The sequence below is a fragment of the Antrostomus carolinensis genome, unplaced genomic scaffold (assembly GCF_000700745.2).
Source record: "Antrostomus carolinensis isolate BGI_N321 unplaced genomic scaffold, ASM70074v2 scaffold14769, whole genome shotgun sequence".
Classification (NCBI taxonomy): domain Eukaryota; kingdom Metazoa; phylum Chordata; class Aves; order Caprimulgiformes; family Caprimulgidae; genus Antrostomus; species Antrostomus carolinensis.
In genome coordinates, this window is record NW_010339428.1 from 19,197 (window position 1) to 40,685 (window position 21,489).

The following is a 21,489-nucleotide window of genomic DNA, read 5'->3' on the forward strand; positions in this document are numbered from 1 at the left end:
TACTTTTGGTTCACATCACAGTCATAACATTTAACCTTTTATTTGATATATTACAGTGTTTGACACAAGACGTTATGTATATAGCTGAACCAAACCTTTTGTTTCATCTATTTTGGTTTATCGTTTAGAAGACATGCAATATCTGCCAGATGCTGCTTCCTAACCAGTGCAGTTTTGCATCACACCAGAGAATCCATCAGCATAAATCTCCATACACGTGTCCTGAATGTGGAGCAATCTGCAGATCTGTCCACTTCCAGACTCATGTCACTAAGAACTGCCTGCATTATACCCGAAGAGTTGGTTTTCGGTCAGTATAATGATTACTTTTGTTGTCAATTTATGTATACCTTATGCTTTTAAAAGTAATTTTCCATTTTCATAAGCATTGTTTGTGGAATACTGCTTAATGGGTTTAAGATTTTTGTGGCAGCAGTGCTATTAGTACTACAAATTTTGGAGTAAATGCTGCATTAGGATTCTGCTTTGTTTTGGGCATCTGCTTTTGTATGTTATTAAATCAAAATATTAGCTAATCTCATCCAACCATAAAATGTCAAATTCAGGACTTCAGACTTTATAAGATCTAGAGAATTCAGATGTATTTTCTTAATTTCGGGTTGTTAAAAAAACCTTTTGAGGTTTTTCAAAACATTGAATTTCAGATTGTTCTCTTTGGTAGAACAGTCATTTTCAGTATTTACTGACAGAATTTATTGTCGAGATGCTGATGGACATACTGCACCTATCTGGCTGCTCTCTTTTCTGTGGGAAGTCAAGATTCCTCAGCTTTACATCGCTTGAAAATTACCTTTCTCATTCAAACAGCCTGGTCTTTTGGTTCTTCTTTGTTTCCCTTCAGTTTCCCTTTTATTCTTACATTCCCCTGCAATGGCAACTCACTGAGAAAATGGGGATCAGAGGCATTTCATGGAAATGTTAAGTTTTGAAAGGCTTGAAAAATTGTTTTATCTTAGAATTTTACTCGCACTGAATGGCAGACAGCACAGCAAGAGATCAGAAGAGCAACCCGTACAGCTGAGCTATGCTCAGCACTCCTAAAACATTTCTGCTTCATCCTGTCTGACTGGGGAAGGGTGATTTAAAACCATACTGGTAGGCAGCTTCTCCGCCTTGAGGTGCCACAAGTTTGTGTACTAGGATGGCTGTGCCATCTTCCACTGAGGGACAAAAGCGTTTTTACTGCATCAAACCAACTGCTGTGGCAATCTGTTTTCAGATTGAATCCATGGCCTGACACAGCTCTCGGCTCTTTGCGTTTCTTTGGGTTCTTCTCTTTTATCCCAAGCAGTAGCCTGTCTTCTCCTACATTCCTTACATTTGCTACCTCCCCTCTGCTTTCCTTCCCTCTAGTCTGTGTCTCTTGGGTTTGTACACAGAATCATCTTCAGGGACTCCTGACCTGCACCAGTGACACCAGAAGGCTCGTAAATCCTTCACTGTGAATCTAAAGTTACTAACTTTTCAACATGCATTATAAACATCTCATACCACACTAAGTCAGAATTACTGTATATGGTGAGACTAAACCAAAAATACTTAGGCAAAGAAAAGCAGTATCTGGGAAAGTTAATGTCTTCTTTCTCCTCAGCATCTCCTTATCACCATGGTACATTCACTTGGGGAACAGCGTAACCTGTCTTGCCTTTCCCCTTTCCAAAGGACCTCCATGAGGGAGTTCAGTTGGATTTCAGTGATTTAGGCTAGTTATCTGAACTAAATCAGCTGAAAATTTCAACCTTAAGTTTAATTGCATCCTTCCAGGTGGAAAACAACAAAGCTGTTACAGCAGTCTAAGAAAGGAAGGCTCGGTCCTTAAGAACTGTTTTAATATACAGTGGTGGATGCTGAGGATCATTTATTATGTTGCATCACTGAAGTCCAGACAGGATGGGATGGGGAGGCAAGAGATGCAGCCTAGCTCTCTTGGGGTGACACCTTAGGGGTAGATCTGTCAATGAGAGGATCATGCTTTGTACCGCTGTGAAGAAATGTTCACCTCTCTAAGAAGAGAAGATCTTAACAGACCCAAACAAGACAAGGACCCTTTACCTTTAGAAGATGCATTGGTAAGCACAGACTAGGTGGAGATAAACTTAGTATTCAGAATGTAAATTAAGTGCTCAGAACAGAAACGATAACATTTCATAAAATTCAAAGGTGGTACATTTTTAAAGGAAAACGAGATTCTTGAATGCAATGTGTAACTATTTCCTGCTTAATTGCTATCATTAGGGCATTAAAACAGTATCAAAAAACCATTTGACATTTATATGACAGCAATCATACTACCATGTTAGATGTCAAAATTAAGATTTTGGAAGGTAGAGGCCTTCTGTGTTTAAATTGTAAAACTCTTAACTGCAAAATACTAGTCAATAAGAACTGTGTTAATTTGACAGGTTATTTTGTAATTGCTAATTGCAGTATGTTCTTGGACTTATTTGGTAGCATGTAGTACTGGAGATGTAGGGCACTAAAAAGGACCATTGCGTATAGAAATTCTTCTGTACTAATATTAATTCAATTTTTTTGATCATTTCCTTTTAGAATAGATGCGGAAAGGTCACAAATTTTCGACACTGCAGAAGTATGTTTTTGAAAAATATTTTCAGAATTCCAATCTGATAGACTGATCTGATTGTAGAGATTTGGTTTAGTTGTCCTGAGTTTAAATTACTCTTTTTGTTGCTTTGTTTTTAAATCCAAGCACTGATTTGATTACATGTACAGAAAAATCATTACCAGTATGTCTTCATTAAATCTAAGCAAGGGAAATGCTGGAAATGTTTTTCTTACTGGTTTTCCATTCTGGTGGTAGTTTCTAAATTGCTGTGGCGTACTTTGTACAATCCACTGCATGTAATAAAATGCGTTTTGTAAAATCTCTTTACAAATTTGCAGAGGATTTAAGCATTCTTTACAATCAATAGAATAAGCCTCTGTCGACTCTTCTGTCTGTTTTGTTATAATGCCATAAAAACAAATTCTGACTTTGTAGCTCTTAGATTTTCAAATTAAATTTGGGAAATTTCTTTTTTCTTACCTACTGATGTGCACATCTCTGTTTATGTTGATTCTTACTGGGTTGTTTAAATTGACAGAATAACATAGTTTTATCCAGTTGTGTGTATATATATATATATATGTTTATCTCTTCCCTTGCTTGAAAATCAGTGTTGATTCCTTTTCTTTCAGTACTGCTTTGGGCGAGGCTGAACTGACTCTTTTCCACTCTTTTTGCAGCTGCGTGCATTGCAATGTTGTATACTCTGATGTGGCGGCACTCAAGTCTCATATTCAAGGTTCTCACTGTGAAGTCTTTTACAAGTGTCCTATCTGTCCCATGGCATTTAAATCTGCTCCCAGCACACACTCCCATGCCTATACACAACACCCGGGTATCAAGATAGGCGAACCAAAGTAAGCAAAATTAATCTTCTACTGCACTTGCCTACATTTTAATAACTTGTGAAATTGCTTCTGTCCTGTGCTTGGAATCTTAAAAGTCACATACTGTACAACCAGCAGTTTGTCATCCTGTTGGTAACATGTGGAGTTTGTGTAATGTTTTCATGAGTTTTTAGCTGGCAATTTATTTGGCGAAGGTTAAATTTCCGTGCACATAGCAATAGCAGTTCTTTAAACACTGTGTGCTACCGGAGACTCATACAGTAATCACAAAAATTGTTCAGACAGGCAGCTAGTGTGTTACTCATTTTTTAATCTTAGCTCATCTGCATTTTTACTGTGAATTAAGATATTGTGATTCCAAAAAGAACTGCTGAGACTCATCAGGGCTTATGCAGTGATTTTCATAACATCTGGTTGAAAAGGTGGGGAGGAGTTTGTGGGTTGGTTTTTTTTTGTTTGGGTTGTTGTTTTTTCTTTCCTATTAGATGCTCACGGGTAGTCATCTGGGTGAATTTGGAGAATTGGTTCTTTCAGTGCCATCAGCTCGCAGGGGTCAGGGTGTGTGCTTGTGGGAGATGGTTGTCGTCTCTGGGCTGACCATGGGTGATTCATACGTGCTACTGCCGCTTGTGGTCCCCTGTTCTTTTGGTCAGGCAGCTGCCTGCTTGTTGGGCACTGTTTTTCCTGCAGGTTCTGTTTTCCTGTTCCTGTCTGCTAGATTGTTCTTCATGAAAGCCGTAGGTTTGGGGAGTGGTGAGCTAGGTTTTTGCTTCCCTAAGGTGGCCATGTCTCAAGGGGACCAAGTCCAGGGTGTTGTTAAGTGAGAGGTGCCAGCCTCTAAACCTTTTCCAGCCTTGTCCCTCCAAATCAAAACAGATGCATTTATAGAACATTACTCTCTCTTGGTAGAGTGCAGTATTGAGAGTAAATATTCAAGTCCTGAACTCCATGTTGTTTCTCTGGAGCGTGCAGAGCACACTAGTACATTTTAACAACTTGCAGACTCAAGAGAATAGAAGGCAGATGAGAGAAACAAGGTACCATGTAATGTAATAACCAGATTTCAGAAGGATTTGGTTTATCACTGTTTCCTCTAATGTACCAACAGGAGATTTATTCATTCGGGTGTTTAAACCTACACTAAAGCAAAATGGCAACAAACTTGCTGTGTCTGATAGCAAATTAAGACATTTGCACCCAGTGACAAATGATAACCTTTTAATTCAGGATTGTATCTTCAGTGAGAGCATTTGAAATAACAACATTTAATCTAAAACTTGTTTCAGATTCCCATAATTTTCCTTAGAGAAAACCAAAAGATTAAGATCACCATTTTTTAAAGATACTTCACATATGAAAAGTGCAGAAGATTTCTTGAATTGTGCTTGGATCTGCTGAACTGTTTCTGATCAACTTCATGAATTAAGTATTTTGCATTAGTTTTCTTTCCATGTAGATGTGCTTATAATTGTATTCTTTTATTAATTTATTTTGACTATAAAAAACTAAAATATAATTTTATAAATACTATCATATTGTAATAAATAATAGAACTCATAGTTGAGTGCTCCTCTTAGGAAGTGGTGTTTTCTTTAAATTTGCTATTTTTAATCAAGATACTGTCTTAAATGCATGCAGAGTGACTAGTAGGATTTTCCCAGTCTTCGCAGTGTGTGGAGTTCTTTGCTTGCCACCAGCACTCAAGATGCTCACATTGACTGCTGTTTGGCCATTTAATAAGGTCTATTTCAAGCTATCAGGATTTGTGGTTTTCCTCAGAATTAACTACATGTATTTCTGCTACTCAGCAGCAATTTGAAAAGGAAATGTTTTTATTGTTTAAATTAGTTGCTTTCTGAGGATATTTCACACATATCTTGGTCGAGTTGGCATCAAATGTTGGTGTCTTTGCTCAAATTCTGGTTTATCTGAATTAACGTTCTGAGTTAAAATCACAGAACAGCTCAGGTTGGGAGTGACCTTGAAAGATCATCAGGTCCAGCCAGTGGGAAGGGGAGATGGTGAGGTGAGGTGAGGTGAGGTGAGGTGAGATGAGATGAGATGAGATGAGATGAGATGAGATGAGATGAGATGAGATGAGATGAGATGATCTAGCACCTGTCCAACTGCATCTTGAAAGCCTCCAGTGATGGGGATTCCACCACATCCCTGGGGAGGTTGTTCCAGTGAATGGTTGTTCTCACTGTAAAAAGTCTCTTTCTTCTATCAAGATGAAACCTCTCCTGGTGCAACTTGTGCCTGCTGCCCCTTGGCTTCTCCACGTGGCTCCTTGTGAAGAGAGACCCTCTCCTCTTTGTACAGGGCCGAACCAAGGCCTGGCGTGTTGGTGCATCAGGTGGCTGGGGAGGATTCCTCACTCCTGTCCCATGAGTGGGCTGAGACCGGGCTGACCCTGAGGGGCTCTTCCCTGGCTCACACATTTTTGCTTATAGGAATTGGGCTTGCTGGGTAGATGGCTGTGTGCCTCTGGCATTTACTGGAACTGCATGATTTACAATTACATTACAAATGGTTGTTCAGAACAGATACAGTAAACTATTTGGTCTTTGAAAAATGGAGTTTATGTGCAGTGATTCTCAGTGGGATGAAATGAGATTATTTTAATATAGGAAAATGGATGGCTGTCTTGTCTTTCAACTTTATGAAGCTCTGTCCTGTAGCCTACCTAAGATGCTACATGGTTTTTATGGGAAACCAAAGCTTATATGTGATTTTCTTTTTTCAGTAAACAGTGTAACTTCATAGGAATGGCACTAGCATATTTTTTATGGCTGATCTCTTTTTGGTTATTGGAGAAATTCTTGTTTATCAAGCCGGATTATGGATATATACTGTACTATTGCTACAGAATATATTATCCCACAAGTACCATTTTTTTAGAGAAAAAAATTCTGGGAAGGAGAAATGCCATACTCTGGTGCAGAAGCTTTCAAAGTGCTAAACATCTTTCATGTGAGATGAAAGTCTTTTTCTGTGACATAATATCTGTATTTATTCTGAGATAATATGTGACTTTGTTAACTGGATTTTTGAAGTAAAAAGTGCGTGTACCACGGCTGTTCTGGCGTGTGCCGTGGGGCAGCAGCAGTTACTGGAGGTGTGATTGCAGGTGAACTGCCTGCCTTACACAAGTGTCTCGTTGAATTGAGGTGGTTGTAAATTATGTCCTGACTAAGCATAGCTGCCTTTAAGCTTTGAACAGGGTTTTAAGCTGTTATGTTTTAAACACTGACTACTTTGGTTATAAAACAAACCAACATACTCAGCTGCATGTGTTTAGGGTTGAAAATCATGCTTTTGAATGTGACTGAAAGAAGTGGGTGTAGTTGTAACTCACACTATTAGGTGTGTTGATATGAATTTAACTGAGTACAGTCTTTCTGCAGAGATCTGTCAGAAATCTGGGTCTCCACCAGATAGTTCTTGTGTCCCTCTGCTCAGCTCTGCTGGGGCAGAGCTGGGTCCCAGTGCAAGAGAGATGGACATACTGGAGCAGAGGGACACGGAGATGAGTAAGGGACTGGAGCATCTCTCGTGTGAGGAGAGGCTGAGGGAGCTGGCACTGTTCAGCCTGGATTGAAGGCTCAGGAGGACCTTATCGATGTGGATAAATACTTGATGGGAAGGGATGAAGGTGAGGGAGCCAGACTCTTCTCCGTGGTGCCCACAGACAGGACAAGAGGCAGTGGACACAAACTGAAACATGTGAAATTCCACTTGAACACGAGTCACTTTTTTTCTGTGAGGGTGGTCCAGCACTGGAACAAGCTGCCCAGAGGTGCTGGAGTCTCAACCTATGGAGACATTCCAAACCCAACTGGACATGGTCCTGGGCAGACTGATCTGGCTGACCCTGCTTGAGCAGCACTTGGACTAGGTGACCACAAGAGCTACCTTCCAACCTTAGCAGTTCGGTACTCTTGTGTTCCTTACTTTAGATACAATAAGAATCCGAAGCATGTAGTAGATCATAGTTTATTTGATTAAATTATGTAACCCTGCGATGATAAATTTATATACAACAGATCTGAAATCATTCCAGCTGAGATCACTGTCTCGTTCCAGCATAGATGATAAAGCAGGTTTTCTTATTTCTCCTGTCTAATTTTATTTGCAAGATACGGTTTTAATAGAAATATAAATCATTAAATAATTAGAGAATTACTTTTAATTCTTCTAGTCTTTATTTACATCTTGCTAACTTGGAACAATATAACTTCACTTATCTCTCTTTAGCATCTAGTCATGGGATTGACTGCTTTGCAGCAAGCACCAAAATGCTGGGGTTCTGGATGATAGCAGTGGCCTGGGAACCAGGAGGGTGACAGTCACCCTGCCAGGGACAAGGCTGGGATACAGTCTTGTGCCTTGGCTTGTTTGCGTGCTTAGACAGTGATCATGCTTGAACCTTCCTGACTTCTGGACAAAGTTGCTGATGGAGATGCAGGAGAGTGTTAAAAGAGACAGGACATAAGGGACAGAAAGAAAATACGTGGTGCCCCAGGCTGAGGGAATGTGTGTGGTTAGTACCAGCTCTAGCTTGTGACATGACAAGCACGTTCACTACAGAGCTAGAGCAAGTATTTTCCTGAGAAAATTCTGGATTTTTTCCTGGGATGGAGTGAAGAGGGCTGACAGTGAATCACTGCTTTCAGTTCTCTCCAGCTGCTCTGCTGGGACGGGACCAAGGTGGTGACGCGTGCTTAGGTGCTGGGTAGCTCTGTGTGCTGTGGCCAAGGGAAATGATCCTAAGCGTCGGGAATCCTTGGCGCTTTCTACCCTTAAACAGTGATAGCACTGTGCCTGGAGAAGGTTCATCTCTGTTTCTGCCTGTGCTTGATTCAGCTGACCTACTGGGACAGTGATCCATTGACTTTTTTCCCCAGAAGTTGTTTCTTAAGATCTCAGTTAAAACTAATTAGTAAGTTACGTGGGTTTATATTGATGTGAGGTACATGATGCAAAACTGCGTTTGAGGAACCTGGTGTTTCTTTCTTACCAATTATTATCAATAAGCATTTCCTATTGCTGGCAAGCTCTTTAATACCTTTCATACAGGAATTATCCAAGAAGTTGGGATTCTGAAGGGGTGTAGATCAGTAATGATGTGACAAACTGAAATACTTGAATAAAGTTTAAGAAGCTTTAATGGACAGCAGTGTTGGGGACCAGAGGATGCGAAGGGGCTCCCATTTCTTAGTACTCTGTGCTCAGTAGGTGAAGCTTGTGGCTGTACCTTCTGCTGTGTTGTCCCATGCAGAGGGTTCACCACAGAAGGCAGTGTGATGTATGTAGGTTGTCAGAGGATGCTGTGTGAATAAATACATTTATCTTAGCCTCTGTAAGAAACTGGGACCACTTGATATACCACAAAAATAATATTTTTTCACAATTAATATGATGAAGTGTACTATTTTTCATTATTTCAAATGTTTGGATTCAGTGAATGGCTTGGACGTTGAAGCAATGTCCCTGTTCTTGTCATGTCAGAACACAGTGCAGAGTGGTCCTTAGAGCTCTTGAGCAACGTACCATTGATGACAGTTGCTTAGAGGGATATAGAAAGGATTTGGAACATTTATGCTCATAATCAGATAATTCATCGTTTTAGCAGGCAGGATTTGTTGGGGGGTAGTTTAAATGAAGAGTCATTCTTTAGGCCAGAGGTCAACCTCTAATGGACGGGGTTAGGAAGGCTGCTTTTCGCAGAGAAAGCACCTGTCATGCCCAGCACCTCTTGTTGGGTTTCTTTTATTTTAGCCCAACCTTTTCTGAAGTGCCGCCACTACTGGTGGCTGACCGATTGGATTTCTCTCTCATCTGATGATCTGTGGCAAATTTCTTTGTTACTTTTCTTTCACATGTCGTTTTCTTTCATTCATTTTCCAAGTTAAAAAAAAAAAAAGTGTGAAGTTTCTGAAATTAGAGAATTACTTACTATTTGCTACATTAAAGGGTTGCAGTTTGAATGGCTAACATTGTGACTCACCTTTAGTTGCCAGGCAAATCATTCTTGATACAATCAAACATATGGATAAGCAAAAGAAACAAGCAAAGTATCAAGAAAATCATTACCTAGAATGCAATTAAACTATACTTTTAATTATAAAACAATCAGCGGAATGAAACAAGCTTCAGACGATTGTCATGTAGTGGTTGTTGCAACATTTAGATCAGAGGATTATGTTTCTCATTTCACTGTTTTTTGTCTCTTGCACAGACACTTGACAAGGATCTGCTAAAAATACAAATATTTTCAGATTGTTTAATAACTTTCTTAGGATTGTGTAATACAGATTTTTTGCCATCTTATTCATTTTCAGGGACTGTGCTTTTAGTGTCCTGTACTTACCTAGTTCTTTGTTAATTAGTATATCTATATCTAAAGCACTTTTGAAATTATATTAATAGATGCATTGCTTTGCCAGTTACACAGCTACTAAAACATAAATAGCTTTTGTTAAAATTTTTGATGGAATATTGCCTATCAGAATGGGAGGTACATGTAGCTAATTTCAAAAGTCACATACGCTCTGAGAGGGGAAGTTGTGGTTTTGGTGGTACATCTGCATTGCTTCGGTAGTCAGATTCTTAAAGGCTTGTAATGGCCAAACAGGGTAATGCCATCCTGTGGAGTTCCAGCTTCAGAGCATTAACAGGGCCTGGACTTGGCATTCAGGAGGTTCAAAGCCATATACACTGCCAAAAATAAATATACCTTGAAGTATATTACCCATGAGGATCAGATCAGTCACTCCCTTAAAATATACTGCCTTTGCATCCTGAAACAGAAATATTGTCCTTTAGTTATTAAGTGCGTTCAGAAACTGAAGTAATTTAACTTTCAGAGTATCCTAAGCAGATGTTGGTGTTACTTATGTAACTGGCATATGCTGTTGTTTTCTGGCTTCTTGTTTGCGCTTTTAAATTATTTTTCTTTCTATTTTTCTGTTTTTTCTGCTGCTCCCATATTTTGAAATTGGAGGATGTTTTGAATTAGTTTAATATTAACTTTTTTCGGGCAGTGTGAAATGATTGCTTAAACATGTCAGATCTTTTCTCTGCTGAGAAAAAAAGTTAACGTCATGATTCTTGCAAATAGATCACCAACATGACTGACATTGTTTATTGTACTTCTGTTTTTAGAATAATATATAAATGCTCTATGTGTGACACTGTGTTTACTCTACAACCTTTGCTCTATCGCCACTTTGATCAGCACATTGAAAACCAGAAGGTGTCTGTTTTCAAGTGTCCAGACTGTTCTCTTCTATATGCACAGAAACAGCTTATGATGGATCATATCAAGGTGTGTAGGCATCTTCTCTTGTTTCGTTCATAGTTACCATTTGTCATGCCATATATGCTGTGAGAAAATACTGTAAAAAGGCACAGAATAATGAGAAGACTTCTGAAAGAGAGAGATGTTAATAATTCCAAAAGAGTAATCTGTGAATAATGTTCTTAAATGTTAAAATGTTATATTTTGTATGGTCTTCAGTGTATCTGTGATGTAATAACTAACACAGTTTTTCTATGTGAACATTGATTTTGGTATATGAGGAATAATATCTCAGTGCATTGCATTCAATAGGTGATTTTATCAAAATAATAATGGATCTAGTCAAGTTAGTTAGACTGATCCTAATAAGTACTGAGCCTTATTTACAGTATTCTAAGTATTATTTCAATTGTTAGTACATTGTAAAATCAAACCTTTGATGTTCAGAACTCGCTGTTAGGAAGCAGTATGTTTCTTGAATAGATGAAGAGGATATTTGTGTTGTGTGTTCACATACGGACATGAATACATGCATGCTTTGAAAAAAGCTTGAAGTGGATTTTCTCAAAAATACCCTTATAACTGAAGAAGATTTACTGTCATCCTTGCAAATCATGTTATTAAGAATCAGCAGTCCCCTGGCTATAATTTGTTGGCTGTGTGGTTTACTGTTACCTTGTTTTATGTATACCAAATCTGTTAGCAGTGCTGAGATTTCTTAGGCCTTATTAACATGATCTGGTGCCTGGTAACAGTTGAAGTCATCTACACCATTGCACAGTATTACAGTCCAGAGTGGTAGCACTTAATTCAGTGGGTTTCCCTTGCAGTGCCACATCAGACTTAGTAAAATTTGTGTACAGAGTGGTGGAAAAACAGGCATCTTTCTGGTCTGCTATAGCGATCATTTTGCATTTTAGTCTCAACAGTGGCACTTGTAACCTCAGAAATCTCTGAAGATGTGTTGAAAACAAGATTGCAAGTCTTGAAAAAACATTTGGTCTTAAAGCCAGTCTTAAACTTGAGGAGGAAATAGGGAAGACATGTAGAAATACAAGGACTGGATATTTTGTTTGTTTCTAAACTAGTTCATATTTACTGTAAGAATCATGTTACATTTATGCCAGATACCTTAAATGGTCCTCTTTTGGCTTTGGTGTCCCATGCCACTATTTGTACCTCACCTAGTATTTTTTAGCATGTTTCATTATAAGTTATTCAGACACTTTTGAGAACAAAATGAGAGGATTAGAATATACACGTGGAGTAACAGTATTACTGCTTTTACTCAGAATTGGTAGTGCTTCTACATTTAGGATGTGTATAGTAGTAGGGACAGCAGCAGAATAGTATAAATTGGACTTCAGTTAGGGGGAATGAAAAGAAAAAACAACAGTAACAGGGTATAGATGAAAACAGAAAAGGACTCGGGGAGAGGACAAGTGCCAGACAAAGGCACAGCTCAGCCCAGCTGCACAAAAAGTAATTGCCCATAAACCATCAAGGCAGAGAAGACCTCAGTGAATACAGAACAGAACAGAAAGGGATAGAAAGAAGCTCAGAAGGAGGTTATTTAAAGCTACAATAAGTAGCCTAGAATAATTCCTGCAGATGTGAGTGTGTCTTGTTGGCAAATGTATGTCTTGTTTTCCCGTAACAGCTAGCTACAAGAAAATTTCTAACAGCCAGTGAGAACAGGCGGTGAAGGGCTGGACGGGAGGTACAGCACTCCCAGTTCTGCTGGTGAGAAGTACTGTGATCACGGTGACTCCGTGTTACACTTTAATGCTCTTTGTTTACTTTCAAATAAGAAATTGAAATAAGAAATTTCAAGTGTTATATTTCAGAGACATTTAGAAAATTGAGCACTAACGTTTTACATGCTGGGATGGAATCTGCACATCATCTTCAGTTGCCTGGAAGTATAGGAACCTCCTTCCCCCCTACCCTGCGGTTCTTTCTTCTTGTCCTGGTACAATGGGATACTGACGGCAGCCTCCTCCTTCACTGCACAGCTTCAGTTTGTCCTTAGAGCCAGTCACTTGGTCCTGTGTGCTTTGCTTTTTAATGACATTTTGATTTTTTTAAAATTAGTGGCTTTTCTTTTAAAAGTTGTTAAATAGAAGATGTTCCACAGATCAGGTTGATATTTTCTTTAGAGCCAGCGGGTGGTCCCAAAAGCCACAGGATTTACAAAATAACTTCATAATGAGGTATTATACTGGAGTGTCAGATTTGTATTCTTATATTCTCAGAATCAAGAACATATTGAATGTTTTTTGTGTGTCTGAGATTACCCTAGGTAATGTTTGGGATGTGAAAGAGACCTTGATAGCAGGCTTCATGTTCAATAGGATGTTAACTCTGGGCTGCAGTCATCTTTGATGTCCCGGAACTGTGCTGACTCATTCCTGTTGTGTCCATGTTCATGTGTGAAGCTCAGACACACAGCTGAAGCCCAGATCTTCCTGAGCTAGTCCTCTTTTTGGTAGGCTCAGTTGTTGCACCAGCATATGACACTGGCTCTAGAAATTGGGGAAGGAAGAGGTGGAAGAGTTCTTCCCTTCTTACTGGTTGTTTACTTAAAGTCTAGAAATAAAGCGGTGAGGAAGCCTCAGTACCTAAGAGCTGCAGGGTGCTTGAGAACAGCTTGTTACACACCTCTTAGCTGTCCCTGGTCTTGGGGACCCCATCAGCCCTTCACGCCTTTGCTTTTAAGGACCGTTAGCAATGTAGCCCTGAGTTAGGGTGCTCATGACCTGAGCATGGAGTAAGACAGGGCTTAACTCAGCCTCAGCATTCCTGAACAATATAGTTGCCTGATCTTTCCAGAGTTGCCTTTTCTTGACTTAGTTACCAGTGTACCAAGTCAAAATTTGTCAGTAAAAACCTTTCCTTCTTGGAAATCTCTAGTCACATAGTTTGAAATTAGGATACTCAACTGTTAGGTAAGTAAAGCAAGAAATTAAACTTAACAGAAAGTACTTCTTGAGCACTTTTTTCTTCCCTATTAAACAGCAATTTAAACTTAACCTAAAAAGTCTTTTTTTTTTTTTTTTTTGGTTAAAATATCTAGCCACTGATGAAAACTTCTTTTTAGCTACGGATGATGTCTGTTAGTGGTGTTGGCGAGTTTCTCTTTATGCTGGGCCTTGCCTTCACTTAATCATGTTTCCTTAAGTTAAGAATGTGATCTGATAATACTATGACAAAAAAGTAAGTGCAGAGTTTTGATTCAGAGAGTTGTCAATACAACTGTATACATCTGTGTTAGTTTTGTACTTTTTTGTTTTCTCTTTTATTGTAGTCTATGCATGGAACTTTGAAAAGTGTTGAGGGGCCACCGAATCTGGGGATAAATCTGCCTCTCAGTACTAAACCCACAACTCAGAACTCAGCCAGTCACAACAAAGAGGACACAAAATCTGTCAACGGAACAGAAAAGTTGGAGAAGAAGTCTCCTTCTCCCATGAAGAAATCGGAGCCTAAAAAAGTTGCCAATCCTGGCTGGACATGTTGGGAGTGTGATAGGCTTTTCACTCAGAGAGACGTTTACATCTCTCACATGAGGAAAGAACATGGAAAGGTAAGTGAATAATATTCACTTACAAAAAAGTGAAGTCATTTTTTTTTCCAAATTCAGTTGTGTTTTTGCAAATAATTCCTTTAAGTTCCATAGTTATTCTTCTCTGTTCTTGTATCTGTTTCATCTTTCTCTCTTTGGCTGCTTAGTTTTTGTAATTTTCTACCTACTTCTACCGAGAAAATCCACATCCTCTTACTTAATTGTAGGCTTGTTCATCCAGTACCAAAATTTCTTCAAGATGGAAAGAGTGAAAGATGTTCCAGTATTTCATCCAAGTCATCTAATCTAATCCAGGTTCTCATTTCTTCCTTTCTGTCTTCTCAGTTCCTTCTCTCTCTGGTCCTTCGCTGTGTGCTAGTGGAAACAGTCTCAGCTGGGAAGCAGGGAATTAAATTAATGTACTGTGCTGCACTGCAGAAAAAGAGCAGAACTGGAAGGGATAACAGACTTATTTTGTCCAAGTGGAGAAGAATCATCCTGAGTGAAAATCTGTAGTTTCAGGATGCCGATACGCTGTAATAAATGACAGCACATTTCCAGGGGTTTCTGTGTCCATTCAAATTACAGTGCTTTTCTCTAAAGCAACAGTGCAAATTATTTTATTCTATTTATAAACATTTTATGGAAAAGTTGAAAACACCAGACTACTGAGTGTCATCTCTAATTTTCTTATGACAACTTCAAGCAAATAGCACCCAAGCCTGACTGACAGGAGGTGTCTCCTTGCCTTCAGGAGCTCCCACTCTATTCTTTCAGCCTTCCTGCTGTAGGGTCCTGTAACTACACTGCCAGTCCCCCTTGGAACAAAACACGCAAAACCAAAGGATTATGATTCACAGAACTACATTTTCTTTTACCTGGTTCTCCTTTTACAGCTTGAGGGCATGAAAAGTAGACAAACACCTGAGATCATGTGGTCTCCATTTGGTTTCTGCAGCTGCTTTAAAAGAGCATTTTTGCATTTCTGCCTGTTGAAGTCACTGAGGGACTGTTAATTGCTTCAGTTTCAAGCCTAGCAGGTATATTCCTGACACTTCTGCTAGGTAGTGCCTGTAACAGAAGATGTGTTACAGGTCCTGTAGCATGCCTACGCGCCCAGTACTTGGGTCTGATCTTGTAACACTCTTACAATCACAGTTACATTTTCTTTGTCTCTTTAGCAGCATGTAAACTGTCGGTCCACTCTGTTTTGCCTGTCAGTTCAAATGTTAACTCATCAGTGCTTTTACTGGCAAACAGAAATAAGTTTAAGATCAGATGCATTTTACATGGATGAAATTCTTCAAAACAAAACAACACAGCCTCCCTATAAACTGTCACTTCAGAGTGAACTAGGGAATGATACCCAGTCTCATCACATCTACAGCAAAGTGGCAGAAGTGTGTAAAATAAGGTTAGTAACACATTGATAATGCTTTCTAAATACTTAAATACTAGCTTTAAATACATATCTCTGTCTCTGATGTTTAATAAGCATATGCAATGTTACCTCAAGAACAGCCCTTATTATGAAATACTAGATAATTGTTGCACTGAAATACTGGCCTAAAGGCCTGTTTCATTGTTTACAGTTACGTGCTATTTGTAATCCGTGTTCAAGCAGTTCCTCAAGTAACACAGGAGGCGCATATATATATATATATATATATATATATATAAAAATGAATAGAGATACAACTCCATGTCTTTCAGAAATGGATGATAAAGACCAGTTGCTACATTCCTTCCAGACCTCTTAAAGTTTTCAGTAATTATTAGCTTTTAAAATTATTATATTCAAAAACTAAACTTAATGGATACAGTTTATTGAAGTGAAACTAGAAATGAGCATAAGATAACCAAGTTTTTCTTAAGAAAGATAGGTGTGGGTTAAATGCTCTAACAGGATCTATGGAGAATGTTTGCTAAAAACTTCTAATTAAGCAATTCGTGACCTATTCACAAAGTCCATTGTCATGTAAGGTGTTTGAAGAAAATGAGTTTCAAACTTCTAATTGCTGCTTTTGCAGGATCAGAGTGAAGGTCGGGAGCTGTAACCCTTCTTAGCTGATCCCAGGCTGGATTATTCAGAGGTATTCTTAGGAGAGGAGAGATATTGCCATCTATATCTTATTTGGACAGATTCTTCAGTTTCCAGACCTTACTGGGAAATACCTACACAGACAGACAGACAGATTCACAGTTTCTTTTTCCCCTTCCTGAGCTGGTTGAAGGTAAGCCAGCTGTAGGCTAGGAAAATGTGTAGCCATCTTGCTGTGAGACTCTGCCTGATCTTAAAATTGCTGGTTTTAAAAAAATAATAAATGTTACTAGCCCAGACAAAGGGTGGTTCTAACAAGTCTGTACAACTCCTGGCTTGAAACTGGATCGCATATGTCTGTGCTCAGCCAGGTAGACATATGTTGAGCTTCCCAGGACTTGTGTGTCAGTGTATTTCTATGAAAGGACAGATGTTTTCTAGGCAGGAGTTGCTTTACCAATTCCGACTTGCTGTGCATCTAATGAACATCCTCTTTCTTCCTGCAAAGACAAGATGCTGCACCTAATTACCTAATTCTTTTGGGTTTGGCTGCCATTGCAGAATCTAATGCATCCAAAATCCCCTTTGGGTCTCTAGCTGGAATCTTCCCAAGGGATTTAGAAGGGGCGTGGTGCCGTGGATGGTTACCCAGCTGGTGCCCCTGTTGCTCTGGGAGGGACTGGGTCCTGCTGAGCACAGGCCTCCTGCTGCTTTTCTCAGTGCTGGATGTGTCTGCACTGTGCAGTGACCTCAGCAGATACATGGGCTGCCTTGGTTGAGCTTGTCTGTACAACGGGGTTCAGGGCTCTTTCTTGAAAGAAGCCCTAATATGACTTCACATTATATTTTCTTTTATTGTATAAATTCTTCCCAGAGCACTGCAGTCATAAGCATGCTACAAAACCAGCCTGCAAAATGTGTTGATTAATGCATTAGCATTAATGAGTATGCACCGTGTGTCCTCTGTAAGGTTTTCAGCTTTAACAATTCAAGAGCGAAATATGTTGATTTCCTTTTGTTTTAATTGGCATTTAAATGTGAAACGGAAGTCTGGGTTGAACAGTACTGCGCCTCTAACAGCATTATGTTGACTAGTCCCAATAAAATTACCATATCACGTTTCCTAATAGGCTGCTTCACATTTGCATGAATGACCTTTCAAAACTGTTTTTCTTTCCTTCCCTCACACTCTGTGTGATTTCTATCTTGATAGCAAAAGGTCTCTCGTCACACTGTAACAGCTCTTACTCTTTAGCCATTCCAGACGTCACTTTTTGTACAAACAAACACTTTTTGTACAAACCTGCCACCGTTCACTCCAAACTTTGCAGTAAATTATAATTTTCAGTGATGACATCATCTCTACAGATCGCTGGCTTGTCTGAGCAATGCAGCCGTTAGGGAGAACAGGAACATCTGCATAAAGTTCAGCACTCAGAGCACAAACACTAGATGGATATTTTTCAGTATCACTTGAGCTTGTTAGGATTGAGAATTCTTTTTTTTATTATCATTATTGATTGATATTGGGCACCAGAGAATGACTCATGTCGTACTAAAATGTCCATGTGGATTACTGTGCATCTCCATTGTGTAGAAATTTGTCACTTCCTCAGAAGGTAAGAGTGAGTGAGCCAAACCCTTTACATGATTCTATGAAGAAAATCTTTGCTATTGAGTGCATTGGAACACAGGAACAGATCTTGGATGGCTTCTCCAGAGGAGTCAAGAAGGGTCCAATTTCAAGCATTGATCCAAGTCTTCTGCTCAGTGGCCTCATGTGGAATAGTAGAATAAAGTTACATGATTTGTTTTTTTTTCAGTTTTCCAATAAATGCATGAAAAGAATGTTACTGACACCATGAAGGAAAACTGTGATTGCTGCTAGAGCAGGAAAAAGCAGTCCAAGGAACGTGGTTTTCCCTCTAGACACTTGACTGATTGTGTGACACTCCATTTCTTCACTTGTACCTGACTAGCAGGCGTGAGCCCTCCCTCGGACTAGAACACCTGAAATCTGGGTCCACACAATCTGAATTTCTTTTGGGAGATTCCAATAAAATCCATTTCTTCTTCAGACCCAGGACACTTTAATTCTGGCATGAATCATTATACTGAATGACAATTGTGGGATCCTGGCCCTGACTGGATGTTTGAAAAGTGAACTGGAAAAGTCATCCGGAAAGGTCTTCAATTAGATTAGTTTGGTCACTGTTTGGATTTCATTTCCAAGATGTTTTGATTTCCTTGTTACTGGCAAAACAGCAAAAATCACAGGTACAGCTTGAGCAATATGGTTACCTGTGAAAGGAAGCAGGAAATCTGACTGGGAATATTTCCATTTCTTGGGCTGCTCTAGATGTACCTGCTCTGGCAGGGGGGTTGGACTAGATGATCTCCAGGGGTCCCTTCCAGCCCCCACCATGCTGTGATCTTCCGTGCTTCTTTGGCGGAAGAGAATCTCTTCATCCACAGTCTGTGACATGGTTTACAACTGGTAATAGATGTCTGTAACTCATGCTGGCCACACTGCTTCGCGAGAGGTCCATGTCCTCTGGCTTCTGCAGTGTGGCTGTAGAGGTGGTGTGCACTTGATGATACAGTACCAAGCACTGGTAAGTGATGTTTCTTTCCTATTATTAAAAGGTTCGACATACGCACTACTTTTACTGAGCTTTTCTAATTCATGTCTTTTTCTTCTTTTTTTAAAGCAAATGAAGAAACATCCATGTCGACAATGTGACAAATCTTTCAGTTCATCCCATAGTTTATGTCGTCACAATCGTATCAAGCACAAAGGCATTAGGAAGGTTTATACGTGCTCGTAAGTTCTACTTTCATTTATTTAGAAACAGTGGATAAACCAACAAAAAACATTGTTAGTTGAATTTATTTTCTTGATTGTATGAAAGCCAGCGTCCCATTCATTCACGTTCATTCAAATAAATTCAAGTATTTAGGTACGTAGACAGGACAACCTGGCTAGGCTGTCCTGCGTGCATAAAACATAGCAGGCTGTCTACAGAAATGTCTGCATGTTCACAAAGTCCGCTGTCTTTCAGGGGCTCTGGCAAACAAATCTGAAGTGTTACTGAGCTGAAAATTTGCACAGTAGATGGTTCTGGAGTGTTGACCCTGGTCTTCAGTAGTGTCTTAAATATACAACCCACTCTTCCAATCTGACATCTGAACAGTCCCTTCTCTGCCGTAGTACGATCTCTGCTTTATTACAAAAGCACGAGGCCCGGTGCTGTGGAAACTTGAGGTGCTGTGCATAGCACAGGGTTCGAAAAAGGTGCTTTGTCATCTCCTGTGTCCCTGCGGCGGGGCTGCCTGACGCAACAGTCAGACTGTTTCTGATGTACCCCTAACGTGTACTGCACCCTCATGAGCCTCGACACTGTTTCTCTTGGGATGTGACCAGGAGCAAGTGTCTGGTTTTTGCGTACGTACCCTTCGAGCAGAAAGCTTATGCTGGTTCTCTCTTCATTTCACAACGCCTACAGTACTGTCTTTTTTTCTTCTTTTTTTTTTTTTTTTTTTTTTTTTTTATAAAGTTAAATGAAACAACAGCATTTAAAAGTTTAAAATCTTAGGAGAGAGGCTTGGAAAGAGAGCATTACAGTTTAACTTCTCCCCTGCAGTTCTTGTTTGGCCATCTCTCCCCCAAACACCTGTACCGTATGTTACAACATTGGAGCTCAGGAGAGAGACGCTTCTCAAAAGCACGAGTGGTTTGGAGGTGATGCAGTTGGTTCAGATTGTGAAAGACAAGTTTGTTCTGCTGGTTAGTTTGAGGTTGAAAAGGGAGCTGAGAAGGAATTACCAGTTCCAAGGAGATAAAGTATTTGGATTTGAATGCAGAATTAGGTGCCATTTGGAGCTAGGTGGAAGGTGACTGCTTTCTCTATGACATTTAAATTATGGAGAACTTGAGAAAGTGTCTAATAGAATGTCCAATGTGGTGATGTTAGCAGAGGTCCAAGAAACAAACTCAGATGCTCCCAGGTTTTATTCTGACTCACACTTTGTACTATTTTGGATATTATCTTCAGAGAACTTCTCATTTGCTCTGAATATAAAGTACTCAGACATTTCTAATTTTATTTTGTAATTATGCTCATTTTCTTACAATACTTACCTGTGCTATTGATTGGAAAAACATTGTTGCTGTCTTCAATAGATAGTACTCTCATCTGGATTTATTTACTCACCCTATTTATATTCTTCAGAATACCATGACTTTTGTTAAGTGTAACATGTGAATCTGTGCGTGGCTGCTTTGTGTTTATGTAGGCACTGCCCAGACTCAAGACGTACTTTTACCAAGCGGTTGATGTTGGAAAAACATATTCAGTTGATGCATGGCATTAAAGACCCTGATGTGAAAGAAATGACTGAATCAACCAATATGGAAGAAAGAGAAGTAAAAGAAGACACAAAGGTAATCACGTAGAAGATTCATTCAGTCACTGTGAGTGAATTTTTTGTGGGCGTACATTCAGGATTGTTAAATAGATGCAGGTATTTTGATCCCATACATGTCTGATCTTCGGTGAAGTAGAGCCCAAAAAATGTCTCAAAGGCTCCCGCAACAAATTCTGCCAAAACAAATTTTATGTGCAATTTATAGTAAAGAAAACCCCTAGCTTTCCAACATGTGCCACATATATTTGCTTGTATAATTTCAAATATTGTGTTTATCAAAGTTGTACTGGAATCTATCAAGGGAAAGTTTTTGAAGTTTGCAAGTCACAAATAGTTACGAGAAGACCTGTGTGTTTCTGCTTACGTGATACACCATTTATGGCTATTTTTTTTTAGGTTCCTAGTCCAAAGCGTAAATTGGAAGAACCTGTACTGGAGTTCAGGCCGCCACGAGGTGCAATCACTCAGCCATTGAAGAAGCTAAAGATAAATGTTTTTAAAGTTCACAAGTGTGCTGTTTGTGGCTTTACAACAGAAAATCTTCTCCAGTTTCATGAACATATTCCTCAGCATAAATCCGACGGCTCTTCGTACCAGTGCAGGGAATGTGGACTCTGCTACACATCTCACGTGTCCCTCTCCAGACATCTCTTCATTGTACATAAGCTGAAGGAGCCTCAGCCAGTATCAAAACAGAATGGGTCTGGGGAGGATAAT

At 39.4% G+C, this 21,489-nt stretch overlaps 1 protein-coding gene across 1 annotated transcript in view; it reads left to right on the forward strand.

The window, feature by feature from the left end:
* Positions 1-21,489, forward strand: part of ZNF532 (zinc finger protein 532) — a 38,846-nt gene that overhangs the window by 16,665 nt on the left and 692 nt on the right. The window contains 7 exon segments of the mRNA XM_010175853.2: positions 129-310; positions 3,268-3,444; positions 10,603-10,765; positions 14,046-14,324; positions 19,056-19,168; positions 20,641-20,788; positions 21,169-21,488. Coding sequence (XP_010174155.1) covers positions 129-310; positions 3,268-3,444; positions 10,603-10,765; positions 14,046-14,324; positions 19,056-19,168; positions 20,641-20,788; positions 21,169-21,488 — 1,382 coding nt within the window.